Source organism: Delphinus delphis, chromosome 15 (genome assembly GCF_949987515.2).
Source record: "Delphinus delphis chromosome 15, mDelDel1.2, whole genome shotgun sequence".
Lineage (NCBI taxonomy): Eukaryota > Metazoa > Chordata > Mammalia > Artiodactyla > Delphinidae > Delphinus > Delphinus delphis.
The window spans coordinates 1,567,063-1,593,864 of record NC_082697.1 but is presented as its reverse complement, the minus strand read 5'-3'; the positions used below and the strand labels follow the sequence as shown (position 1 = coordinate 1,593,864).

Below are 26,802 nucleotides of genomic sequence, written 5' to 3'. Positions count from 1 at the left end.
CCCCCGCCCCCCAGCGACTGCGGAGAATGAGCGCCTCTGGCCGCCGAGAGCAGCCGGAGAATAAACCCCGATGATCTCGGGCTGATCCCGCACCCACGACCATGTCGGTGGCCTTCGCGTCCGCCCGGCCGAGAGGCAAAGGGGAGGTCACGCAGCAAACCATCCAGAAGGTGGGCTGGGAGCCGCGGGCCGGGGCTGCGGGGCCGCGGGGTGCGGGTGGGTGCCGGGCCGGGTCGAGGGCAGCCGGCGGGCGCGGGGCTCGAACAAAGCCGGGGCGCAGTCGACCGCCGCGACCCCGCCGTGGCCCGGCGCGCGCTTCGCGGCCGGCGTGCGCCAGCCTGGGCGGGGGCGCGGGGCGGCCCGCGGGGTGGTGTCGGCGGAGCCAAGCCGTGAACGACCCCGGGCCGCGCCAGGCACAGTGGGGACCCGCCGCTTTCGGGACCAGGGTCTGCGGGCAGGGGCGCAAGGCGGCGGGACCGGGTGCCCGCGGGGTGGTGTCCGCTGGCCGCTCGGCGCGCTAAGGGGACCCACCTGGCTGGTGAAAGCCGTGACTCTGCGAGGTGGGCGTCCCCGGTCCCTGCGCGCAGCTTGACTGGTGGAGGCGCCACGGGGCGCATGGGGCGACGGGGACCCGGCCACGCCCGCCGCCTTAGGTGTTGGCAGTCCGAGGCACAAAGGGGCGCATCCAGAGTGTGGGACGACGTTCCAGCAGCCCCGCAACCCTTTAAGGAGCGCGCGACACCTCGGGGCTGACCTGCTGGCCAAGCTTCGCCGCCCTTATTCGAGTGTCAAATTGTTTTTCAGCGTGACACCTGGCCAACCTTCTCACCTAACAGAAACTTTACAGATTCGCTTTACAGCCTTGCCCGCGTTCTGTAAGTTTGGCCTCGTGGTTTTCTAGAGATAACCTTCTGGGCTTGGGGGCACCTTTAACAAAGCCTTAAGTTTTGAAATTGAGATTTAAATTTTCCTGCTGTTTGTGTTTAGAAGATAAGCTCAGAAGAAAGGGGGTGTTAGTCGTTCCCATTTGAATTTTCTCAGTGTCTTTGGTAGCTACGTTGTTTTCTTTTCTAATCTGGGGTCCTTGGCAGTATCCCTTGGTTTCCATGAGCCTCCTTTTTCCCCAAGGGACTCACCTTGATGGTCATAGCCCTTCTTCCTTGATGACGTGACAGGACCTGGGGGACTTGTCCTCAGCCTCTTGGCTATTTTGAGACTACTTTTGCTGTGACTGGTTTTGACAAATTAGAAGCCTCAGTAAACGCTAAATAGGAAAGAGATGACTTGAGGAGCAGGAGAAATACAGGTTTAAAAGTGGGGTGTTTTTATTTGTTTAGTCAACACTTATGGGGTGCTTACTGTATACCAGGCCTTATTCTGAGGGCTTTGCAGGTCTTAGTTCATTTACTTTCTCGTGGTGGTTATTGTCATCCACATTTTATCAATCAGGGCACAGGTATAGGGAGGCTGAGTGCCCACTGCTAAGGTAGAGGCCAGACAGCGGCTCTGCCCCGACAGTGACTTCTGTGTGGGACAATGGGCTGGGCGGAGTCAAGCGTTGTGGCTCAGATGCACATGCTGGCAGCCCGAGGGCCTCTGCGGACCCTGGCTTTATGGAGCTTAAGTGTGATGAGTGTAGTCACTGTTCCTGAAGGTGCCTTGGCGTCAACATTCATCCAGTTATTTGCACTTTGCACCCACCCCCTATTAAAGCTCCCCGAAGTCTCCAGGCAAAAGTGTGTGTTGGAGCACTGCTTCCAAACCTCAGACCAGAAAGACTGCATCCCGGGGCAGAAAATCTGCCTGCTGACCTTTGGAGATGGGTCTTCACCTTAGGCTGTCACCTGATTTGACCTGGTAGGGCTCGCAGTCCGTGTACTCACCTTGCTGTTTTGTCCGTACATATACATACCCGGGGCTCTTTTACTGGTGTCCTGAGAGGGCATGAGAGGTCCGTGTTCTGCACTCTGTGTCCACAGCACGTGCTCATGCTCAGAGCATGGAGAAAAGCCAGGGGTTCCTTGGAAGCGTGCAAGGTAGTCAGAGAGCAAGAAGTATAGTCTTGTCCTTAGAGTATGTTTGGATAGGAGCCTGCCCGGCAAACTCCTACTCTGCCTTCAAGGCCCCACTGAAATGTCCCCTCGTCATGCCCCCTTGAGAGTCATGTGGTGAGTATAGCACTTTGACACATCACTTGGGCTCCCAGGTTTTCGTGTCGCTGACCTGTTCTTGTTGTCTTCCCAGGTTGGCACAGTGTCCGGCATAGTCAGTGTCTGGTACACGCTGGAACATCTGTGACACTGGTTCCATTAGTGCAAGTGTTTGGGATAGGCAGTTGTATTCGCTTCCTGTGGCTGCCATAACAGATTACCACAAACGGGGTAGTTTAAAACAGCAGAAATTAATTTTCTTACAGTTCCAGTGGGCAGAAGTCCGAAGTCACAGTGTTGGCAGGGTTGGTTCCTTCCTGGGGTTCTGAGGGAGGATCTGTTCCAGGCTTTCCTCTGAGCTTCTGGGGTTTGCTGGCAGCCCTTGGAGCTCCTCGTCTCGCAGACGCGTCCCCCCCACCTCTGCCTCCATCTTCGTGTGGCCCCTCTTCCTGTGTGTGTCTCTGTGTCCAATTTCCCTTTTCTCATAAGGACACCAGTCACAAGATTTAGGGCCCACCCGAATCCGTGTGACCTCAAATGTAAGTTGATTACATTTGCAAAGACCCTATTTCCAAATAAGGCCCTGATCACAGACACTGGGAGTTAGGACTTGAACGTATCATTTTGAGGGACACAGTTCAACTCATAAAAGAGGATGCATGGGGGAGGGGTGTACCAGACAAGGAGAACCAAGGAGCAGGGGTAGGAAGGGTCTCAAAGACTGAGGAAGTCTTGGGTGGTCCTGCCTTTGGTCTGCAGGGAGCAGGTACAGGCGCCAAAAGCGGCGGGGCTGGGAGAGCCAGCCTGATCTGGGGCACCTGGGCTGCGTGCTCAGGTGGTTTTGCTTGTGGTGACCAAGCATAGCATTAGTGCAGGTGCGACGCAGGTGAGAACCACAGGGGACGTGACTTTGCCAGAGGTCCTGAGGTGGAGGTGAGCCGTGTCTCAGCAAACTCCAGTGGCCCTGTAGCTGACCAGCTGGCCTGCAGGCCAGAACCTGCCCTGCGCTGCTCTCCCTGGTTTGGGACCAGAGGCCGTGCTCCAGACGCCACCGGTGGGGGTGGGGCTGCCACCGTCTCCGTGGGCCGCACAGCTGGGCTGGGGCACGTTGGAGGGGCCCCCGGGAGCGGGCCTCGGCTGCCGTGTGGGGCCTCGTTGCCGCGTAGCACATAGTAGTTGCTTAATAAATGTAAGTTTTATCATTACTGTTTGTATTGGTTTCCTTAATTTGTTTCCTTGGCCGGAGAGCGGGAATGGTGGCTTGTCCCTCTGTACCCCCAGCACCTCGTGCAGGGGGAGACAGGCTCCACAGGAGCTGTGGGACAGGTGGGCAGCTGTTATGGGCCTGGCACGGGAGAGTGAGACCAACAGGGCGGTGGCCTGGTCCCCGTGTCCTCTGTGCCCAGGGGCAGGGGCGGGCCCACAGGGGTAAGGGATGGCCATCTGGGTTGCAGGGGGATGCCCTGTGCTCTCTCAGACCTGAAACTTCTCTTATAGAATGTGGGACAGGGGCTTGCCTGGTGGCGCAGTGGTTAAGACTCCTCGCTCCCAGTGCAGGGGGCCCGGCTTCGAGCCCTGGTCCGGGAACTAGACCCCGCATGCATGCTGCAACTAAGGAGCCCACGTGCTGAGACTAAGGAGCCTGCCTGCCGCAACTAAGACCCGGAGCGACCAAATAAATATTAAAAAAAAAAAAAGAATGTGTAGGCTAATTTGTAAGGGAGGTAAATTGGCCGTTTAAAATATTAGAGCTGCCTTCACAGTTGAGGATGGCCTGGGGACTCTGAGACTCCCACGAACTTGGCTAATTAATCATTTCTGAAAGCGCTTTCTCCCCAGTGAGCAGAACCTGGGAAGGGTCTCCGGGAATGGCAGTGATCGTGTCCCTTCACTCTGGTCCTTGGGGCCAGCCCTGGGGAGGGGCGGGGATGGGACCCGGGCCAGGGTGCTGCCCCTGAGCACACTTGAACCTGCCCCATGGAGGCTCTGAGTGCAGTCCCTGTGGGTGGGGAAGTGTATTCTCCGGGAGGGAACAGCCACCGCCAGGCCTCTGTCCCCTCTGCCCAGTGAAACTGGGCACAGAGCCCTCCTGCAGGCGCTGCTCCAACGCAGGTGTTGCTCCAACGCAGGTGTTGATCACGTGGTTAGACGTGATCACCTGGCACAGGAAGGCACGTGACCTTGCAAGTGCCGGTCTCAGCCTTTTGATTGGACCCTTGACTGGAAGTGATGAGTGGATTCTGAAGGGGAGGAGATTCCAAACCACAGGGAGCCACCTGGAGTCCAGGGTCGAGGCAGAGGGAGCTGCGCTCACGGGGGCGGAGTGGTGGTGACTGAGACAGGAGGTGGCCCCAAGTCGCTTGAGGAAGGTGGACATGTGTTTGCAGTTGTGTCCACGTTAACGTGTCTTATCGCGTCCTTAGAGTCTTTGGAAGTTGAACACGTGTGTCAGACACAGGTAGGACCACGAGGCGGGGGCCAGCCCTTCCCAGGGACACCATGGGAGTAACGTTTGGGGTGTTTTGAAACCCGCACACCTGATTCACGGATTCTCCAATCAGGTAAATATGTTCGAAGGGGTCCTGTCAGCGTCCATCAGCAGAGTCTGCGGTGCAGCTCGTGCGTCCCCTGCAGTGGTGGCTGCCCGTGTGCTGGGGAGAAGCAGCCCTGATCAATTAGCAGCGTCGGTCCTGAGAGCTGCGGTGGGAAGAAGGGTTCAGCCACCTGGTGATGCTCGCCCAGCTCTCCAGCTGGCCCCGGGCTTGTGCCGCTCATGCCTCGGGTGGTTCCCAAGACTGATCTCACGTGGAGTCCACCCCACGTGTGGGGGCATGCACTGTGGCCTTGTTTGTAGCTACAGAAGCCAGAGACTGACTGAGTACCACGTGTTTGTTTGTTCCGTGGAATTCTCTGGAGCCTAGGAAACAATGAGGGGGGCATCTTTGTGGCTGAAACGGGACAGTCTCCAAGATACCAGGGAGACTGGGAGACCAGCGGGACGGGAATGTTCCCTGTGTGCACGCAGCGGGGGCGGGGGGCAGGGGATGCTTCCAGAGCTATCCGAGGTCGGCTGGAATGGCAGCCGAGGGTGGGAGGTGCAAGGCCCACCCTTCCCTTGGGGCTGCCTGGACTTCAGCCCATCCATGAACCTCTTCCCACTTAAAGGGCAGCAACTTTGTTAATTACAAAAACAGCCACAGGGAGGTTGTGAAGGGTCTTTCTGCCCATTGTGGGGTGACCTGAGCCCCCCTCAGCGGCAAGCCTCAGGGCTTCCAGGCCCCTCTGTGGCCCCTATTCCGGGGTCGTCGTGAGGGACCACTCCCCCTTCAGAGATCCTCACCCAGGTTCCCCCGGTGGCCCCAGCCCAGCTCTTTGTGGTCTCTAGGACCCCCAGTCCCTCGCCCTCCCAGTTCCCTGTCATCCTCGCTCCCTCACCCACCCAGTCTGGACCCCGCGTGTGGCGCCCACAGCCCCAGACATGTCCCCTGAGCCGGGCCCTGCGTCCTCGCCTGCGTGTCCTCACGGCCAGGCAGGCCCACGGGCAGCGGAGCTCCCACGTCAGTCATCAGTTCCTTCACAGCCGAGTCCAGCCCCTTGTAAAGCCTGTGGTTGATCGTCACAGAAACAGCAGCCAAGGAGGGACACCCCCCGGGTCTGCACTGTGTTCCCGCCCCCACGGGGAGGCTTGGTGTGAGGCCTGTGCCTTCAGGTGCCCTCTCGGAGCCCTGAGACCACCAGGGTGACCACATGCAGAAGGCCCCGACCTGACCCCAGTGCTGAGCCCACGTGAGACCCACAGCAGACCCACCCTGACAGCCCAGAATCATGAGAACTAAGGAACTGTCGCTTTCACCACGGCACGTGGGGATGTTTGTGATGAGGCAGCGGGTAACGGAGGCGCCCATGTGTGTTGTGACCTTGGTCCCATCAGCCTCTGCAGTCATCCCAGGCTCAGGTTCAGAAAGTCACCCTCTTTGCTGGGCACAGGACTCCCTGTCCCCCAGCTGCCCCACCGTTCCCCGTCTCCGACGTGCCACACCCTCTTCTCCAGGTTCCTGGAACTTTGTCTCCGTTTTTGGACGTGCCCTGCTCCACCAGGCCTTTTACCTGTGCTGTCCCCTCCACCTGAGCTGCCCTTCCTCTCACCTCCACCGGCACGTTCCCGGTCAGCTTTCCAGCCACGGCCCAGATGCCATCCCTGGGTGCCCACCGGGGTGTCCGCTGCTAAAATCATGATCGACACGCTGCCGCCTTGTGGCACCAAGCAGACGTGTGCCCACGGCCATCTCTCCCCAGCTCCGGCCGCCTGCTGCCTGCTCCGCCGTGAGCATGAGTGGGGTCTGGTCGCCTCTCCATCACGCTCGCCTGGGCCTAGGACAGGCCTTCAGAGACGGGGATCTCACCACCACTCGGCGGCTGTGGCCCTCGATGCTGAGCTCCAGCTCCTCCAGATGATGTGGCCACTGTCTCTACTCCCTGCCCCCAGCATCCTCGCCTCCGGAGGCCCTGGGCCACGCCTGGCACTTGGGTTTCAGCCCTCAGGCTTCAGAGCCTTTCTCTGCAACATCACCTGCCCCGTCACCCCTGAATCTATAGAAAATCAGGCTTCCCAAGAGGGCAGAGAGTGAGGGATGTGCCTTCTGTGCAGGAATACACAGAATCACGTGTGAGGAAGCTCGGGAGACACAGCAATAAGTACGTGAAGAAGCAGATCGCTAATCTTCCCGTCAGTTAAGTGGTGACTTTATTTTTCAGCTGTGTACTAGGGTACACATTTTTAGACACACACCAGGGAGAGAGAAGAGTAGGTAAGCCCTGGACCCACCCAGCCCCGGCAACCCCAGACGCTTGAAAACCACCTCTTACACAATGTTGTAAATCAGCTATACTCCAATATTAAAGAAATAGAAAAAAGGAAAAAAATTTAAAAATTTTAAAGATCAAAAAAAGAAACTTTAAAAAAATAATAAAAATAAAATCACCTTTTAAATGATAACAGTAACAAATGCCTCTCTTAGAAATTTCAGTGAACACAAAGGCATGTAAGAAATAAGATCTATATTCTAATCTCCAATCTGGAGAGAGCCAGGGTTTCCCTCTTGTCACCTATTTCTTGTTTCTAGGTTAGATTAGATTACTCAGCAAAACTCTGCCTGCACATAAAGAATCAAATAGTGCTGTGGAGCTTGTATTAAAAATTAGGGGTCATTCTTCCACCCCTGTGCTGTTTCCCACCTCCCAGCAGCACCCTCTGGCTCTCATCATTGCTAAACCAAGTGGCTACTTCTGGAATGCTTTTAGCTTTAAGCATTGTCTGTTGACTTAATGCACTGAGGCTATGATAACAGAATACCATGGACATTCAGTAGTCACAGCAAGTCCGAGACCAAGGTGGTGGCAGAGTTGATTCCCAGCGAGGACCTGCTCCCTGGCTTGCAGACCGTCATCTTCTCGCTGTCTTCACACAGCAGACAGAGGATGCTCTGGTGTTGTCTCCTTCTCACAAAGGCAGTGATCTCCTGATGGGGGCTCTACCCCCATGACCTCATCTAAACCTAATTACCTCCCAAAGGCCCCACGTCCGGGTGCCATCACATTGGGAATTAGGGCTTCAACATAGGAGTTTTGGTGGGACAGCAGATACTCAGTCCATAACATTTGTTGGCCTCACATGATGATGATGGAAAAGGGGGACTTGGCTCATTTGCATGCCCCTCCCCCACCACACACCTGTGCTCCCGTTGCCCCAGTATGGCTTCCTGGTGGTTGGGATTAGATTCACCTCTGGCTGTGATGATGAAACTGTTGTTCCATGCAGGATCACGTGATCATTTTTCCTGCCCAGTCTTTTCTTCTCCCTGCAGTTGGCAATCTCACTTTTTTTTTTTAAATAAATGTATTTATTTTTATTTATTTATCTTCGGCTGCTTTGTTTCTTCATTGCTGCACACGGGCTTTCTCTAGTTGCACCGAGCGGGGGCTACTCTTCGTTGTGGTGCACAGGCTTCTCATTGCAGTGGCTTCTCTTGTTGCGGAGCAGGGTCTTTAGGTGCACGGGCTTCAGTAGTTGTGGCACGCGGGCTCAGTAGTTGTGGCTTGCGGGCTCTAGAGCGCAGGCTCAGTAGTTGTGGCACACGGGCTTAGTTGCTCCGCGGCATGTGGGATCTTCCTGGACCAGGGATCAAACCCGTGTCCCCTGCACTGGCAGGCGGATTCTTAACCACTGCGCCACCAGGGAAGACCCCTCACTTTATTTTTAATCACTTCTCACTAGTTTATCCCAGACTTTCTTCCAGCCATGGAAGCCTCCTCAGCTCAGGTAGTCTGTCAGTCTTTCTCCTCTGAAAGACACCTTTAGTCAGGTTATTCTTTTCAGAAAGTCCCCGTCAGAATTGGCTAATCCTTCCTCAGGAAATCTCTCTCAGGATGGGGTCATCCCTCCTCAGAAACTGCCTCTCAGGATCAGGTCATCACTCCTCAGAATCTCCCCCACAGGATCGGGTCAGGACTTTTCTGAAAGTCTTCCTCAGTGTCAGGTCATTCTCTTCAGGAAGTCTCCCTGGGGATTGGGTAATCCCTCTCAGAAAGTCTTTCCAAGGATAGGGTTGTCCCTCCTTAGGAAGCCTCTGACTGATCTGGGCCATCCATCGTCAGGAAGTCTCCCTCAGGATTGGGTCATTCTTCCTCAGAAAGTCTCCCTCAGGATCAGGTCATTCTTCCTCAGAAAGTCTCCCTCAGGATCAGGTCATTCTTCCTCAGAAAGTCTCCCTCAGGATCAGGTCATTCTTCCTCAGGAAGTCTCCCTCAGGATCAGGTCATTTCCCCCCAGAAAGTCTCCCTCAGGGTCGGGTCATTCTTCCTCAGAAAGTCTCCCTCAGGGTCGGGTCATTCTTCCTCAGGAAGTCTCCCTCAGGATCAGGTCATTCTTCCTCAGGAAGTCTCCTCAGAATCAGGTCATTTTCCCCCAGAAAGTCTCCCTCAGGGTCAGGTCACCCCCTGCAGAAGTCTCCTTCGAGATCGGTTCACCCCTCCTCAGAAAGTCCCCTCAGATTTGCACCATCCCTCCTCAGGAGTCTCTGTCAGGATCAGCTCATCACTCCTTCGAAAGTCTCCCTCAGGATCAGGGTATCTCCCCTCATGAAGTCTCTCTCAGGTCCTGTTATCCCTCCTCAGTGTCTCCCTTAGGCTCCTGTCATCCCTCCTCTGGAAGTCCCTCGAGGATTTGGTCGTCACTCAGGGGTTCCTGCTTTTGATCCTGTCGTCGCTTCTATAGAGTCTCCCTCGCAATTGGGCCATTGCTCCTTTGCTGCCCGAAGCTTCTATCCTGTGTGGAGGTGCTCAGTACTGTGCTTTTCACTCCATTCATTTTTAGGACCTTGCTGTGCCCCAGTGTGTTTGTCAAGCTGGGTCCTTTGAGAACCTTTCCATCTGGACATTCACATCCTTCAAGTTCTGAGGAAAAGTCTTGAACAATTATTTTTGTTTTTTATAAATTTTATTTATTTATTTAATTTTTTGGCTGCGTCGGGTCTTAGTTGTGGCATGCAGGACCTTTCATTGTGGCGCGGGTTCTTCGTTGTGGTGCACGGGCTGCTCTCTAGTTGTGATGTGCAGATTTTTTTTCTCTCTAGTTGTAACATGCGGGTTTTCTCTTCTCTGGTTATGGTGCACGGGCTCCAGAGGGCATGGACTCTGTAGGTTGCGGCATGTGGGCTCTCTAGTTGAGGCACGTGGGCTTAGTAGCCCCACGGCATGTGGGATCTTAGTTCCCAGACCAGGGGTCGAACCCGCGTCCCCTGCATTGGAAGGCGGATCCTTTACCACTGGACCGCCAGGGAAGTCCCTTGAACAATTATTTTTGGATGCATTTCTTCCTTCCTGTCTTTCTGAAAGTCCTAGAAGAATTGTTTTTGGCCATTTGGATTGTCCTTCAATTTCATTACCCTTTCTGTTTTCTACATCGGTCTTTTGCTCCGCTGTCTAGGAGTTTTCTACTACTTCATGTTCCAACTCTTCTGTCGATTTTTTTGTCGTGGTCAATGTATTTTAAATACCCCAGAGCTCTTTTTGTTCTCTGTTCTGTTTAATAGTGTTATTTAAAAAAAATAGATCCAATAACTTCTTTTATCTTTGAGGATATTAATAATAGTTGGGTTTTCTTTCTTTTTGTATTTCAAGTTTCCTTCTTGCATAATCTTCGTCTCCTCCAGCTTTTGGCCTCTGTCGCTGGTTTTGTTGGATCTAATTTACAGGCTTCCGGGAAACGCTGGTGCGGGTCACCCATCTGAGGTCTTGGCTAGAGGTGTCCCCCTGCTGTCGATGTCTGGTACTTTCCTCCCGGGCTGGTCATTTTCCCTGAATCCCCCCTTGGGGACTCCTGCCAGGTAGCTGTGGGGAAGCTCCCAGAGCCTCAACCCTCCCAAGCCTGGTGGGTCCCCAGTGTGGGTCTGCGTCACATCCGGCACCTGGGTTCTGCTAATTGAGTTCTTGCTCTTCCAGTTGCTTCCGCTTCTAGAATCCTGCTGCCTGCGCTGCTGTTTCAGCTGTGTTCACTTTGTCCTGGTGAAGGGTTACTGTCTTCACCCCTTTCCCACCAGCCAGGTCTGGGAGGGTTTGGACCTCAGCGCACACCCAGCCCGCCATCCTCCCCGCAATGTGTCCTGGTCTTTTTTCCATAACTTCACTGAGGTGAAGTTATGGAAAACTTCATCTCAGTGAAGTTGGTACCTTGCTTAAAAAAAATATCCTAACAGTGTAACATTTTTCTCCGGCTTGTAAAAACTACAAAGACGTTTGTAATGTCCGGTTAACGACTCATCCTGTGGTTTCCTGTCATTGCTTAAGTCGTCCCGTCACTGAGCATTTGGCGTCCCCCCTTTTTCGAGCTGACACGAATGACGCTGAATGGACACCCGTGCGTGCGGAGTGTGTGGCCTTGGGAGAGGATTCCTGCCGGGCATCGTGAGGCCAGGAGGTAGAGCCCGTGGAGCCTTTTAAGGGTGGCTCTGAGAGGGAGAGGACATGGCCTTTGGTGGTGGCTTTCCTTTCTTAATTCATCTGGGGAAGTCTTCCTGGGCAAACGGCCGGGATGCCCGGTCCCCCTGGGTTTGATCGCCTGCCTATGGGTGGGCCCCACCGGCAGCCCCGGCCCAGAGCGCCCTCTGGTGGTTCCCTGTCTCGGGCCGGCTCCTTGGCCAGGATGGGAATGGCTGAATTTGGGCATCATCTCCGCAGTGGGGAGAACACAGTCAAGCATAGAGGAGGAGGTTATAACTAAAAACCCGAACAAGGGAAACCGACCCCGAAGGCTCAGGGGCTGAGCGGGGAGGGAGAGGCGAGCAAGGCCGCGGCAGGGCTGGCCCTCGGCGCTCGGGTCCCCCTACCCCCGCCCCACGTCCAGGTGGGGAGTGTCCACGCCAGGCCTCCTGGCCGGCCATGTGCGGCCCCTCCCACGCTCCCACGCGATCTTCCTCCCTCTTCTGCGGCCTCTGTCCCCTCCTGTCTCCGCGGGCCACCCAGGTGCTGTCGCCGAGCGGCCGTCCTGGGGCAGCAGCTTCGTGGGTCTAGGAGATGCTCGCAGGGGTGCAGGCTGCCCCCCCCGGAGTCCCCACCGTGTGGCCGTGATTTGTGACCCTCACATTCCAGACTCCGGGTCCACCCTTGCTGGACAGAAGCACCGGGGCCAAGGGCCCTAGAAAACGGGTCCTGCAGGCTGTGGGTTTCCTGTGCAGAGTGAGAACCTGGACTGGGGGCGCAGGGCGGGTGTGGGGAGGGATGGGCCCTGGTGCCTGCAGGGCTGCATGCTTGGCACAGGGATGTGGAAAGTGCTCGGCCCTGCTGGATGGGGCCGTGAGGGGGCAGTTCTGCTGACGGGCACCGCTGGGCCGCGTGAGCCGTGAGCCGGGGCTCACGAGCCCCGCAGCGGGCCGCCCGCAGACGCACCGTGTTCCCCCGCTCACGTCTGCTTCTCCTTCAGATGCTGGACGAGAACCACCACCTGATCCAGTGCATCCTGGACTATCAGAGCAAGGGCAAGACGGCCGAGTGCACCCAGTGAGTGGCATGGCCGCCCGTGCCCGTCCCGGCTGCCTCTGGGGCTTGGTGGCCTGAGCGAGTGGGCCCTCAGGGTCAGCTAAGCTGCTGGGTCAGCGCCCCTGGGTGGCTCCCCAGGGAGAGGTGGGCAGGTTTGGAGGGGAGTGGGAGTGTGGGGGAGAGGGGACCACTGGGGGGGCCCAGGCCAGCCGCACCAGGGGACAGCGAGCTCCTCCAGGTGGGACCTCGTGTGACCCCAGGGCCCCCCCCATTCTCTGAACTGACCCGGCAGCCACTCCCCCTTGGCCACCAGGTCGAGGGTCTCCCCCCTCATCCTGGACCGCAGAGCACTGTGCCGCCTGCCCGTGCACACCCTCCTCCCCCTCAGCCGCTCCCTCGCCTGCAGGTACCAGCAGATCCTGCACCGGAACCTGGTCTACCTGGCCACGATCGCGGATTCTAACCAGAACATGCAGTCCCTGCTGCCCGCCGTGAGTGCCTGCCATGGGGTGGGGGGCCCAGGTGTAGACAGCGTTGTCCAAACCTTCGGGGCTGCTCTTTGGTCCAGATCTGGGAGGTGAGGTTGCCAGGGGTCACTGGTGAGCTCCACCTCCCGTCTGCCTCCTGTGATCAGAGGTGGGCTTGGGCTGGTGGGGGGAGAGCACCCTGGGAACCCGGTGCTGAGGCGCAGGACAGGCTGTGCAAGGGCCCTGGGGCACAGGGGGTGTGAGGGCCAGAGCCGGCTGGCCAGCTGAGACCAAGAGGGGTGGGGCGGGCGTGGGCAAGGTGAGGTGGACGCAGCTCCCTGAGTCCCAGGAAAGGGGGGCCCGGCTTTAAACCTCCAAGTGTGTGTCGATAGCCCGGGGAATGCTTGGCATAGCATTTCCATCTTGGCCTGAGGTGTCCGAGCCGGCAGTCAGCGGCGTCCAGCTGCATGAGGGCGGTGTCCCACCCTGGAGGTGCTGGCCGGCAGCCATGGAGTATGGCTGTGGGTCTCAGGGCGGCTGAGCCCCCGGAGCGGCTCCTGGTGGCCCTTCTCCACGCTAACCCTCTCGGTGCCCTTCCCGCTGCCACAGCCGCCAACCCAGAGCCTGGCGCTGGGCCCCGGAGGGCTGTCGCAGAGCGGCTCGGGCCAGGGCCTGCACTCGCAGGGCAGCCTCAGCGACGCCATCAGCGCGGGCCTGCCGCCACCCTCCCTCATGCAGGCCCAGATCGGCAACGGTGAGCGGCCCTGGGCGCGCTGGGCTCTGGGTTGGTTCCGGGGGGCAACGGGGTCACCGACTGGGCTCCCGGGTGGCCGGCCACCGCGGTGGGGACCCTCTCCTACCGGAGGCCCTGCTGCAGGCGCACGTGCTCAGGGTGAAACGCGGAGGGATAAGGCCCTTATTCCAGGTCCCCTGCGAACTGGGGCTGCGTCACCTCAGAGCGCGGGCTTCCGTGTGGGGCTCCTGTCCTTGGGTTGAGAACCGCCACTAGCCGTCGGGAACCATTGATAAAGGTAACAGGGAGCAGGCGACCCCTCTGCGCGCTCAGCACGTGTGTGCATTTCCTGGTCACGCGCCCGTGTCCCTCGCTCGTTGCGTCCTTGACCATGGTCAGCCTCCCCCCAACAGCCGCGTGAAGGAAGCTGGCCCGGGGGGCGGGGGGGAGGCCCTAGCGCGAGGCCAGGGCTGCCGTCAGAGGTGGTCTTTGGTGGGTTTCAGCGTGCCCCCCCGCCACCGCCCTGGCAGGTCCGAACCACGTGACCCTGCAGCAGACGGCGCAGAGCACGCTGCCCACCACCTCCATGAGCATGTCCGGCAGCAGCCACGGCTCGGGGCCCGGCTACAGCCACTCGGGACCGGCCTCGCAGAGCATCCCCCTGCAGGGCCAGGGCGCCATCAGCAGCTACGTGTCCCGGGCCAACATCAACATGCAGTCCAACCCAGGTACCATCCCCAGAGACCCCGCTCCCCTCCAGCGCAGGCCAACATGGTCCCCAGGGCCACCCTCCTCCGGAAACCCCCAAGGGGCGAGGGCCGGGGGCTGGGCGGCTTCAGGGGAGGCTCTGAGGAGGGGCAGCAGCCGCCCCGCTGGGAGGACTGGGTGGCAGCCAGTGCACAGGAGTGGGAGGCTGAAGGGCAGGTAGGGCTGCGGGGCCTTGAGCGCTTGGGAAGCGTCAGGTCCCAACCAGGGTGTCCCACGACAGTCAGACGCACCGGGGTTCAAAGGCTTAGAACAGAAAAAGAGGATGGGAATTATCTCCTTAGCTCTCGCTACGCTAATTACACATTGAAGACAATCTAGTTTGGATACATTGAGTCAAGTAAAATGTCACTGAAATAGATTCCCCCTGTTTCTTCTCATTCTCTGACGTGGCTCACGTCCCCTGTGCTGGACGGTGCTGCCCTGGAGGGTCCCGAGCAGGGGTGGCAGGAAAAGACAGGCAGGCGGGGCCCCCACTGGAGCCTTCGAGACCCAGGTCTTGGGGGAGGCAAGGCGATAGGCTCCTCTGGGACCAGCCTTGGGGACTTAGGGGCGTGGGGCCGGCATTTCACATTTTATGAGTTGCCCAAAGGCGCGTTGGCGGGAAGGGTGGCGTGGCCTCGCGGGGCAGAGCTGCACAGGCCCAGCCCGGGAGGAGGGCTCAGGCGGGTCTGCGGGGTGCCGCCCAGGAGCTTCGTGGGTTACACGGGGTCTGTCGTGTCCCCCAGTGTCCATGATGCACCAGCAGGCAGCCTCGTCCCACTACAGCGCGGCCCAGGGCGGGAGCCAGCACTACCAGGGCCAGTCCATGGCCATGATGGGCCAGAGCGGGCAGGCGGGCAGCATGATGGGGCAGCGGCCCATGGCGCCCTACCGGCCCTCCCAGCAAGGTGAGGCCCGCCCCCCCGGTGCAGGGAACCGGTGGGGGAGGGGCAGTGTGTGCAGTGCGTGGGGCAGGCCTCCCCGTGTCCCCCGGGCGGGCCTGGTGGAGTGTCCTCTGATTGGGGGCCCGTTGGGGAGGTTCTGGGGCTCGGGGAGGTGACATCCGGCGCTGTCCCCTAGGCTCGTCCCAGCAGTACCTGGGCCAGGAGGAGTACTACGGCGGCGAGCAGTACGGCCATGGCCAGGCCGCCTCGGAGCCCATGAGCCAGCAGTACTACCCGGACGGTGAGGCCGCAGTGGCTTCCGTCCGCTGCTCACTGGTCGTTCCCAATTCGGACCCCAGAGCGAGTCCCCTTTGGGGGCGGGAGGCGGGCCTCTGCTGAGAGGAGCTTCCAGCACTGGCCCCCTGGGGCTGGGAGCGCAGTCCTGAGGATGGACGCGAGTTCATCGTGAGATGCTCTCAGGAAGGTGACGAGCGTGAGCCGACTGTCTCGTAACGCTCCCCTCCCAGCTGCTCAGTTACAACTTCTGCAGCTTCTTTTCCTTTTCCGTGTCACCTTTCAGGCATCTTCAAGTGGCCCCAGGGTTTGTGGAGGTGGCGTTTAACATGGCCGCAGAGGACGGGTGGGATTTGGGGAGGACCCCCCAGGCAGGGTGCGTGAGCAGGTCTGGTGCTGGGGAGGTGGCCAAGACTGGGGAAGGGCAAGCCGTGACCCCCCTGTGGAATGGTGGCCGGGCCTCACGAGGTGTCACGCGCTCCGAAGGGAGCCGGCGGGGGGATGGTGACCGTGTAGCGACGTTAAGAGCTGACGTCCACGTGCGTGTCACGCATCGGGCACCGAGTACACTCTGTAACCGTGGCTGGTTGGTCCTCACGCTGCCCCGAGGGGCAGGTGGCCGTCTGCACTTTAAAGTAAGGGAACCGCAGCTGCCTGTCGGCAGGAAGTGTCCCCGGGGGTTCCGTCTAGGGAAACCGGACCGCACCCAGTGCCGGGGTCTCCTGACCCGACGCCCGAGTTCACGCGGCCTCTCCTGGGTCTGGGCAGCCGGGGCCTCCGCTGACTGCAGGGCACCCTGTTTGCTTGCAGGACATGGCGATTACGCCTACCAGCCGGCGTCCTACACGGAGCAGAGCTATGACCGGTCGTTTGAGGAGTCCACGCAGCACTACTACGAGGGCGGTAAGGTGGCCGGGCCTCAGTTTCCGGGCCCGACGGGCGTGGGGCGTATGGAGATGGGGGCCAGGCGCCGATAAAGCCGCCGAGGTGACGTCACCAAACACGGATTTGGGAAGAAACAGGCATAGTCGGTTCTCACACGGTTCTCAGGTGCGGGGACTTCCTGCCGCCCCAGGGGCCCCGAGAGGAGAGGAGCCATTAAGCTCACAGCGTGGCGTGGTCCTGGGCCTCGGTCTGGACGTCAGGATTGGGGACAATGGCAAGGCTGCCCGGGGCCCGGAGAGGAAAAGGCAGATGATATGTACAGAACAGGTGACTCGAAAATGTGACTTTTGGGGTGATTTTTTTTAAGTTGTAAAAAACGTAAAGTTTACCATTTTAACCATTTTTAAGTGCACAGTTCAGCGGCACTAAGCACATTCATACTGTTGTGCGACCACCGTCATCACCACATCATCTCAGAGCCTTCTCGCCTCCCCAACCTGACACGCTGTCCCCAATAAACACTAACTCCCCACTTCCCCTCCTCGACCCTGCTCTCCTCCCCCTCCAGGAAAGCGGGGCTCAGCCTCCTCCGCGGGAGGGCCCCCGCCTGCCTCGCGCGCTGCTCCCTGGGACGAGCTCGTTGAAGTCTGAAGGGCACAGTTCTGTACCCTCGCTTTGGGTTGCATACGATTGTCTTTCATAATTGATGAGTTTGCTAAAACATTCAGGGACTTCTTTTAAGGCAAGTGTGGCATACGACGCAGTTTCCTCCTGGATCTGGAAGCATTTTGTTCCGCCTTGTTAATGACCCCTGCACGTGTTAACACGGTACCGGCCATACCGCAACCGGTGGCCTGCCGGGTCTTGCTTAGGGTGGGAGGTGCGGGGGGGAGTTTGCTTTGAGAGGGCTGGGCGCATAAGTGGCCTGCGGCCCTGAGAAGGGCAGGATGTTGGGTGGGAGCAATAAGGGGGTCGCCTGAAGCCAACAGAAAGAACTTTCTGGTAATTAGGTTTGTCCCCCAGGCGGATGGGGAACCTTGAGGGGCACAGGTGGCTGGTCCTGGGGTTGTGCACAGGAGGTAGTATCTGGCAGGAGCCCTGTGGGGTCCCCGGAATGAGAGGACCAGTGTCAGGAAGGGACCAGGGCATGGCCGACCCAGCCGAGCAGGACACTGTTGCTGTCGGGGCCACTGCAGAGGAAACCTGGAAGTCCCGATGGCATTTCCTGTCTGTGAGGTTTGCAGGAGCAAGGGCTGGACAGAGCCAGTGTCCGCTGTGACACGTCCAGGGCGCTTCTGTGGCATGTTCCCCCGGGTCATGCCAGGTGTACAGGACCAGGGTGTCCGGGTGCCACCTGCTGCATAAAACAAAGGGCGCTAAGAGCACACGCACCACAGACAGCCTCTGGAGAAACACCTGGGACAGCGATGGAGGTGAGGAGGCTGGGCGGGGGAGGGGGCCTTCCTCCCCGGACCTGTGGAAGACGGACTTGGTTTGTTTTTTTATTTCTGAATCGCCCAGTTAGAAGTCAAACTTACTGAAAATCAAAGCACTAACCCTGTGGCCCCCCAGACCCGCCCACACCCCCCAGTCCTGGGGTTGCAGCACCGCTGTTTGGGGCGTTTCCCCCGATGGCGACGGTGACTGTGATTGGGCGTTGGGGATGGTGGGGACGGCTCCGCCCCAAATGGCTGCCACGCGGGTCCCCGAGGCTCATCCTTGCTTGGCGACAAGGCTGTATAGACGGGTCGGTCACCCTTGTGCATTAGCACCTCTGGCTGTCCTACGGCCACGTTCCTGCCACGTTTGATGACAACACCAGCCTCTTCTTTCACAAATAAGTGGTTCCTTTTTTCACGGCCATGTCACAGAATGTTGCAAGATTCTTAAAGATAGAAACAAATGAAAAGGAGAGGAAAAACAAGAGAAGTCGTTGTACCGGCCAGTGGTGGAGGGAAGGCCCTGGAGCCGCTGTCGCTGTCCCAGGCTGTTCTAGGAAGAGCAGTCTGGGCTCCCCAGCTCTGCTGCTCCCACGAAACCCTCCTGAGAATCGCTCAGGCTTGTTCAAAGAAGTCCTGCCTCTCTCCTTTCAGAGTTGTCCATACAGGTCCATCTTCTACTGGGATTTGGCCCCGGGTCAAGAGAAGGTTTTTCTGGGTGCGTGAGAGTTGCGCCGGGTTCTCACCCCCTGCACACCTGCTGTGTCTAGGCCACGGCGGCTGCTGCTGTGAATTAATTCCTTTACCCGTTATCCTAGAAAGAGAAAAGGGGTTGTAAGACACGAGAATATGCAGACTGACCCCATAACTCTGAAACCCTGGAGAAAACCTGCCAAGTCTCTGATGAATTTCTCCGATGCATTCCTCACAAAGACAGTGAACCTGGGTCTCCACTGGTCACTGACACCTCCTCGGCCATCGGCCGTCCCATCGGCCATTGTTGCTGGGACTGGTCATGGTTGTGAGGAGGGAGCAGCTATCAAGGTGTTTCCTTAGACGATGACCAATCAGAAAACCCAGCAGATTCCTCAGAGCCCACTTTGGAGAAGAGCTCCTGCGCTGTAGAGCATGTGTTCCTTCATTGTTCTGCGCAGCTGGAAATTGAACTTCCTTATGGGGTTTTAAGCCTTTCTACATGAACTCGCTCTCAATAAAGCTGTTATTCTAAAATGTACATTATCAGGATCCCAGTTTTAAAATACTTACATTTTACTGGACTTCCCTGGTTGGTTCAGTGGTTAAGAATCCGTCTGCCAATGCAGGGGACACGGGTTCGAGCCCTGGTCCGGGAAGATCCCACATGCTGCGGAGCAACTAAGCCCATGCACCACAACTACTAAGCCTGCGATCTAGAGCCCACGCGCCACAACGACTGAGCCCACGTGCCACAACTACTGAGCCTGTGTGCCACAACTACTGAGACTGCATGCCGCAACTACTGAGCCCACGTGCCACAACTACTGAGCCTGCACTCTAGAGCCCGTGAGCCACAACTACTGAAGCCCATGTGCCTAGAGCCCGTGCTTCGCAACAAGAGAAACCACTGCAGTGAGAAGCCCGTGCACCACAACGAAGAGTGGCCCCTGCTTGCCGCCACTAGAGAAAGCCCGCGCGCAGCAACAAGGACCCAACGCAGCCAAAAATAAATAAATAAACAATAAAATAAAAATATTTTAAATGAAAAAAAATCTATAAAAAACTTAATTAACTAAAAACAAAGACAAGAACAAGAAAACCACAAGCAGCCCTCCTTTCCAGGCTGTCTGGTGCCACAGGGGGTAAACACCCCGGGTCCCCTCGCCCCGCCTGCTCCTGCTAGAGGACGGGGTCTCATGCAGAGAAAGACCCACACTCTGCGGTTAAAGGCCAGACACTGTGGTTTTGAAAAAAACGATGAAACTAAACTTAAATTGGTTTTCTTATAAAGGTGTCTTGAAAACAGAATGGAATTTAGTCTCTACACCAATCTAAAACTCTTAAGACCTGCATTAGGAAGACTTCGTAGCAAGATTTTTATTAATGTATTTTTAAAGTTTTGTTTAAATATAGTTGATTTACAATGTTGTGTTTCAGCTGTACAGCAAAGTGATTCAGTTATACACACACACACACACACACAGACACACGTATATATATATATTCTTTTTTTAGGTTCTTTTCCATTACACACGTAGAAAGATTTTTAAATCGTTGTTAATACTCCCTTTTTAAAAAAATTTATTTATTTTATGTATTTATTTTTGGCTGCATTGGGTCTTTGCTGTGTGTGGGCTTTCTCTAGTTGCGGCGAGTGGGGGCTACTCTTCGTTGCGGTGCGCGGGCTTCTCACTGCGGTGGCCTCTCCTGTTGCGGAGCACGGGCTCTAGGCACGCAGGCTTCAGTAGTTGCGGCACATGGGCTCAGCAGTTGTGGCTCGCCGGCTCCAGAGCGCAGGCTCAGTAGTTGTGGCACACGGGCTTAGTTGCTCCACGGCATGTGGGCTCTTCCCGGACCGGGGCTCGAACCCGTGTCCCCTGCATTGGCAGGTGGATTCTTAACCCCTGTGCCACCAGGGAAGTCCCCAATACTCCCTTTAACTGTTGGTAATTACTTGGTAATACGTTTACTGCTCTCCCAGTTATTTTCTTACCAGGAGCTTCCTTCCAAAATGAGGCTTTAGCGCGGGTGCTGGCTGGCTAGTTAGAGTTTTGAAAATGAGAATTAAGCCATTTTCTCTGGGAAAAGAAAAAGTAAGTGAACCTGAAACATCTCTGGGACTGTACCCACATATAGATGCAGAACACAAGGGCAAACGTCTGCCTCTTTTCGTTCATAAAGTCACAGGAAAACACATTACAGGTCTGAGCTGGAACCCTGGCTTGCATGTTTGCCAATAAGACGAGGGTGTCCCAAAACTTCTGGGGTCCCTTTGAACTGTGGGGATCATACGGCTTTTCCCTGTGTCTGTGTCCAGATCTCCTTCTTCTTAGAAGGACATCAGCCACTGGATTAGGGCCCACCCTAACCTTGTATGACCTCCCTTTAACTAATTACATCTGCAAAGACCCTATTTCCAAATGAGGCCACAGGTTCCTGGGGTCAGGACCTCAACAGCTCTTTTGGGGGACACAGTTTACCTACAACACTGGTATTGGTCTTTGTCTTAATTGCATTAAGCTCTTCACTTTGGCGATACATTTGTATTTCTATAAGACAGTAAGAGAAAGCATTGTGTTGGCCAAAAAGTTCATTCGGTTTCGCTGTAAGCTGGCTCTAGTAGCGCTTAGCTGTCTTTAACTTCATTTGAAACAATTTTGTAATTTTGTGAGATTGTATGTGACAGCTGTCATACCTGTGCATTTAAAAAAAAAAAATCAGGGCTTCCCTGGTGGCGCAGTGGTTGAGAGTCCGCCTGCTGATGCAGGGGACGCGGGTTCGTGCCCCGGTCCGGGAAGATCCCACATGCCGCGGAGCGGCTGGGCCCGTGAGCCATGGCCGCTGAGCCTGCGCGTCCGTAGCCTGTGCTCCGCAACGGGAGAGGCCGCAACAGTGAGAGGCCCGCGTACCGCAAAACAAAACAAAACAAAATAAAAAAAAAAATCAAAACTGGTGAATTTTTGTGTAGCCATTTTAATATTGAAGATGGAAGAAAAAAAGCAACATTTTTGGCCCATTATGCTTTATTATTTCAAGAAAGGTAAAATCGCAGCCAGAATGCAAAAACAGAGCTGTGCATTGTGTGGAGAAGGTGCTGCGACTGACCCAACGTGTCAGAAGTGCTCTGCGAAGTTTCATGTGGAGATTTCTTGCTGGATGTTGCCCCATGGTCGGGTAGACCAGTTGAAGTCGACAGCGATCAAATCAAGACATTAACTGAGAGCAATCAACGTTGTACCACGCGGGAGACAGCTGACATACTCAAAATATACAAATCAAGCTCTGAAGATCATTTGCACCAGCTTGGTTATGTTAATCGCTTTGATGTTTGGGTTCCACACAGGAGTTAAGCAAAAAAAACCTTCTTGACTGTATTTCCTCTTGTGATTCTCTACTTAAACGTAACCAGAATGTTCCGTTTTTAAAACAAATTGTGACGGGTGATGAAAAGTGGATACTGTACAGTAATGTGGAACAGAAGAAGATAAGGGGGCAAGCGAAATAAACCACCACCAACCACACCAAAGGATGGTCTTCATCCAAAGAAGGTGAAGTTGTGTATATGGTGGGACTGGAAGGGAGTCCTCTATTATGAGCTCCTTCCAGAAAACCAAATGATTAATTCCAACAAGTACTGCTCCCAATTAGACCAACTGGAAGCAGCACTCGATGAAAAGCGTCCAGAATTAGTCAGCAAAAACCGCATAATCTGGGCTTCCCTGGTGGCGCAGTGGTTGGGAGTCCGCCTGCCGATGCAGAGGACACGGGTTCGTGCCCCGGTCCGGGAAGATCCCACATGCTGCGGAGTGACTGGGCCCGTGAGCCATGGCCGCTGAGCCTGCACGGCCGGAGCCTGTGCTCCGCAACGGGAGAGGCCGCAACAGTGAGAGGCCCACGTACCGGAAAAAAAAACAAAAAACAAAAAAACGCATAATCTTCCATCAGGATAAGGCAAGACCCCATGTTTCTTTGATGACCAGGCAAAAACTGTTACAGCTTGGCTGGGAAGTTCTGATTCATCCACCGTATTCACCAGACATTGCACCTTTGGATTTCCATTTTTTTCGGTCTTTACAGAATTCCCTTAATGGAAAAAATTTCAATTCCCTGGAAGACGGTAAAAGGCACCTGGAACAGTTCTTTGCTCAAAAGGATGAAAAGTTTTGGGAAGATGGAATTATGAAGTTACCTGGAAAATGGCAGAAGGTAGTGGAACAAAACGGTGAATACGTTGTTCTATAAAGTTCTTGGTGAAAATGAAAACTGTGTTTTATTTTTACTTAAAAACTGAAGGAGCTTTTTGGCCAACCCAATAAAATAAAATAATTTGAATTGTTGTGGAAAAGAAGAGGTACTGGAGCAGTGGACTCGGTCTAGGGAACCCACAGCTGCCCATGCCTCGAGGGACAGCGGAGCTGCCATTGCTCTCTGGAAATGAGCTCATGTCTCCTTCCCTCTGCAGGAAACTCACAGTACAGCCAGCAGCAGGCGGGGTACCAGCAGGGCACAGCCCAGCAGCAGACATACTCCCAGCAGCAGTACCCCAACCAGCAGAGCTACCCTGGGCAGCAGCAAGGCTATGGTAAGCGGTGGCGGGGGGCATCACAGGAACGCCGTCATTCGGTGGGCGCCCAGCAGGCTTCTTATTTTGGAACAGTTGTAGATTTCTGGAAAAGCTGTGAGGAAAGCTGAGAGTCCCCCCATGGTTAACCTCGTCCATTACCGGGGCCCTGTGGTCACAGCTAAGAAACCAAGGTTGGTGCATGGACGTGGACTGAGCCAATTTCTTCGGATCTCACTGGCTCTCCTGCATGTCCTTCTCTGTCCGGGACCAGGCCAGGATCCCACATGACATCAGCCCCACAGCTCCTTGGGCTGCGAAATTTCCTCAGACTTTCCTCATCCCTCTTGACCTTGGCACTTTTGAGGAGGGCTGGGCGGGCACTGCCTAGACGCCCCCTCAGGTTGGGTTTGTCTGGCCTGGGTTCTGGAAAGAAGACCACGGCGAAGCGCCTTTGCGTCCCCTCCTGTGGGCATGACTTGCCTCCGTTGAGTCTGGCCTTGGTCACATGGTCAAGGGCGTCTGCCAGGCCTCCCCAGTGTCGGGCTTCCTTCCCTCTCCTCCTCCAGACTCTGACATCACTGGGTCCAGCCCCACTCGAGGGGGCACTGTGTACATCAGGGGTCCCCAACTCCCGGGCCGCGGACCAGTACCAGTCCGCGCCGGTTAGGAACGAGGCCGCACAGCAGGAGGTGAGCGGTGGGCGGGTGAGCGAGGCTTCATCTGCTGCTCCCCAGCGCTCACATCACCGCCTGAGCCATCCCCCCCTCCCCCTTCCGTGGAAAAATTGTCTTCCGTGAAACCAGTCCCTGGTGCCAAAAAGGTTGGGGACCGCTGGTCTACATAGATTATTTGGAATTCTTCTGTAGGGAAGATGGGTCTCTTCTCCTCCATTCACTTAGTTATTGATCGTTTATTTATATTGGTAGGTGCTCACGGGTATTGATTTTACACATTGAGTTATGATCCAAACTTCTTTATTTTATTGTTCAAACCGTCTCAGCCCTGCCTCTTGGGAGCTCAGGTTGGTGCCTGTGGCCCTTGGACATGCCCCATCCTTTTGGTTTAGAGCACTTTCTTCCTTCTGGGACCACAGTGTTTCCCGTGCCCCAGCCCTAGAAACAGCCAATTTTGGAAAAAACACTCGGCCTTTGTCAGTTTCTCCTAAACCATCTACTTAGGCTCCGGAGGCACAATTACCATCTCGCGCGCGTTTTCACCATTTGCTGTGTGTTTGACTCCCGTGTTTACGATGACCACCGTGACTGGTGTAAGCTGGTCCCAGGAAGCGGGCCCGGGGCGCTGAGAGTGGCCCCCAGGCTCCGTCCGGGTGGCGGTGGGAGCACAGCTGCGAACCACGCGGGACTCCGCGCAGCCACCAGCTGTGGCGCTTTCACTGCACGGGCTTAATGTGGAGGGAGAACGGGTACCAGCGTCAGGGGCTCGGGCGGACGGGGGCATGGGGTGGTCTCACGGCTCCCGCGTGTGTTCTAGGGCCTGCCCAGGGCGCCCCCTCGCAGTACTCCAGCTACCAGCAGGGACAAGGCCAGCAGTACGGAAGCTACCGAGCGTCTCAGACGGGCCCGTCCGCCCAGCAGCAGCGGCCTTACGGCTACGAGCAGGCAAGCCTTCTGCCCGTTTCCAGACTCGCAGCCCCCGCGTGCGTCAGACGTGACGAAGGTTTCCCTGGTCGCCAAGAGAAACAATAACACAGGGTGAACTGGCACCCAATGTCCCTCCAGAACGTTTATTCTCTGAGCCTGTAAGGTTTTTAAAAATTACCTCTTCGGTCAGACACAGCTGGCTCTGTGTCCTTGTCCTTTCACGCCTCGGGTGTTCCCCGCGCGCCTAGCAGCGTCGGGCGTCTGGTGCGCGCCTGGGGGCCCCGGCGACGAGGCAGATTCGAGAGCTTGTATCTCGCCTGACACAGCCGGGCGCTGTTGGCGCCGGGATGGAGCAGCGGCAGGTAGTTCTGAGAAGAGGACCCAGAGGGCAAAGGGACAGAACGACGGGGGGCAGGGCTGGCGTAGACCAGGTCGGGGAGGCCCTCTCTCGGGCGACAGCGAGGCCATCAGACCTGAGCAGAGCCACTCAGGCTCCCAGGACGGCAGGGAGGCCTCGCCCCCTGGCGAGGAGCTGCTCTGCGTGGGGTGGGGCCCTGGAGGCCGTCGGACCCTTTGGTGACAGCACGGTGGCTGCTGGAGAGAGGTGAGAGGCTCCGGGACTCTAGGTGCTCTCAGAGGTAGTGCCAGCGGGATTTGCTGGCGGACTGGATGTGGGGCGTGTAGGAGAGGCGGGTCGGGGCGGCCCCAGGGATTTCAGCCTGGGCTGCTTGAGGCAGTTGCCGTTTCTCGGGGTGCAGAGGGCTGTGGAGAGGAAATCAAGCTTAATTTCAGATGCCTCTGACTTCCACCTGGAGGCGTGGAGGAGAAGGGCGGTAGATGATGGATGTCAGCCCCTCCTGGTGGGAGAGAAACCCGTGAGGGGTTAATGTAAGTGTCCGGGGGCCTCTCAGCGGAGGTGCCACGGGGCCAGGACATGAGGATGAGGGTGAGCCAGCCTCGGGACGCAGCCGTGCAGAGGTCTTGAGGCGGCCAGGTGTGTCTCATGCGAGTCGGTCAGGAGGAGCCTTGGCGTCTGCAGCTCAGGGCAGGAGCAGGGCAGTGGGGCGGGAGGAGACTTATCCTGGGCATCTTTGGAACCTCCTTTGAAGAGAGCCCCTTGCAAGGGCTCATTGTGCATCGGTGGCCTTTTGTGCTGGGTCATAGGCACTAATGACCGTTTACACGGCTAATGAAATCTCAAGGCACCACATGGATGACGGGTGTTTTTCTCAGGTACCTGAATAGGAAGGTCCTGTATTTTATTCTTTTAAATGCTTCTCACCCTGCTCTCTAAAGAGAGATCATGAACCAGTCATACTTAGAGGATGAGTTTTCAACACGAGTAAACAAGCCCAGGGCAGGGTAATTAAGGAGGAAACCTTTTTGACCTTGAAGAGAGCAGTGTGGAATGTTCCCGAGTGTGCCGGAAGTGGTGCCAATGTCGTTTGTGGCTGAGGGAGCCCGTCACAGACCTGTTCACAGCAGGCTCGGGGTGGGGACGTGACTTGAGGCACCTGGACCAGGCCCAGCACAGTGAGCTGCTGTGTGACTGGGTGAACCAGCCTCTTCCACCCTCTGACCCAAATCAGTCGCTGCAGCCTGGAGAGTGGCTTCTGGACGGCCGCTTATCTGCCTGCCTCGTGGAAACAGGCAGAGGCTGTTTGGTCGCTCGCCTTTTATGTTCCCTCCCCCTCTCATCCTGGGTGTTGGCGGGGGGGCGGGAGTCTGTCTTACCCTTGGGCGTGGACCCTCTTATGCAGGACTGTTGGGGTGTAATCTGTGTCTTGGTCTCTTGCAGGGCCAGTACGGAAATTACCAGCAGTAAAGGACAAACCTTCTTATGGAGGCTTGCAGCGGCACGTCTGTCTGGGATGGACAGGCCGGTGACAGTTCTGACGAGCTGTGGCCTGCGGGCTGCCCCTTCACCCCACGCGGCGTCTGCACGTGAAGTGGGCACATTTCACGTGGGGTAGGCCGCTGAGCGTGCGCCGCCGGTGCAAGACAGCGCTTTGATGGTGTGACATATTTGGTGCTGTGTATAGTATTGTATGTCCATACACGGAGAGGCTGCCCCTTTTTGTCCGCCTCCCCCCCCGCCGCCGTGTTTCTAGCTAGCTTTAGGGGTCCTTTTGTCATCAGAGTGTTCTGTGCCCAGTGATGGGACACCTACAAGAGGCCATAGTCCACGTACTTGTATAAACAGACCTTAGGGCTGACACTCCTCCTGCACTGTCGCACCGTGGGTTGTAAACTTGTCTTTCACTGTCCGCACCGCAGCTGGACACGTGTGCACAGCCCCTGGATGGCAGC

The 26,802-nt window shown here is 56.6% G+C and overlaps 1 protein-coding gene across 2 annotated transcripts; it reads left to right on the top strand.

Annotated features, from left to right (window-relative positions):
* The first annotated feature begins 25 nt into the window (after nucleotides 1-25).
* SS18L1 (SS18L1 subunit of BAF chromatin remodeling complex) lies at nucleotides 26-26,802 on the top strand. Of its 2 annotated transcripts, XM_060032633.1 has the most exons (11): nucleotides 26-170; nucleotides 12,127-12,203; nucleotides 12,589-12,673; nucleotides 13,259-13,403; nucleotides 13,913-14,110; nucleotides 14,876-15,037; nucleotides 15,210-15,314; nucleotides 16,118-16,210; nucleotides 22,790-22,909; nucleotides 24,383-24,510; nucleotides 26,291-26,802. In XM_060032633.1, the coding sequence occupies exons 1-11, from the start codon at nucleotides 102-104 to the stop codon at nucleotides 26,315-26,317; spliced, it is 1,209 nt and encodes a 402-aa protein (XP_059888616.1). In that variant the 5' UTR covers nucleotides 26-101; the 3' UTR covers nucleotides 26,318-26,802. The 2 variants fall into 2 exon arrangements, with proteins under 2 accessions (XP_059888616.1, XP_059888615.1); XM_060032632.1 differs by lacking the exon at nucleotides 26,291-26,802 and having other exon boundaries at nucleotides 24,383-24,675.

Excerpts from the sequence above, each read along its gene's own strand:
- SS18L1 (XM_060032632.1), top strand. The coding sequence starts at position 102 with ATGTCGGTGGCCTTCGCGTCCGCCCGGCCGAGAGGCAAAGGGGAGGTC. Across the intron at positions 171-12,126 it reads CGCAGCAAACCATCCAGAAG|ATGCTGGACGAGAACCACCA; the intron begins GTGGGCTGGGAG and ends CTTCTCCTTCAG. Across the intron at positions 22,910-24,382 it reads TGGGCAGCAGCAAGGCTATG|GGCCTGCCCAGGGCGCCCCC; the intron begins GTAAGCGGTGGC and ends CGTGTGTTCTAG.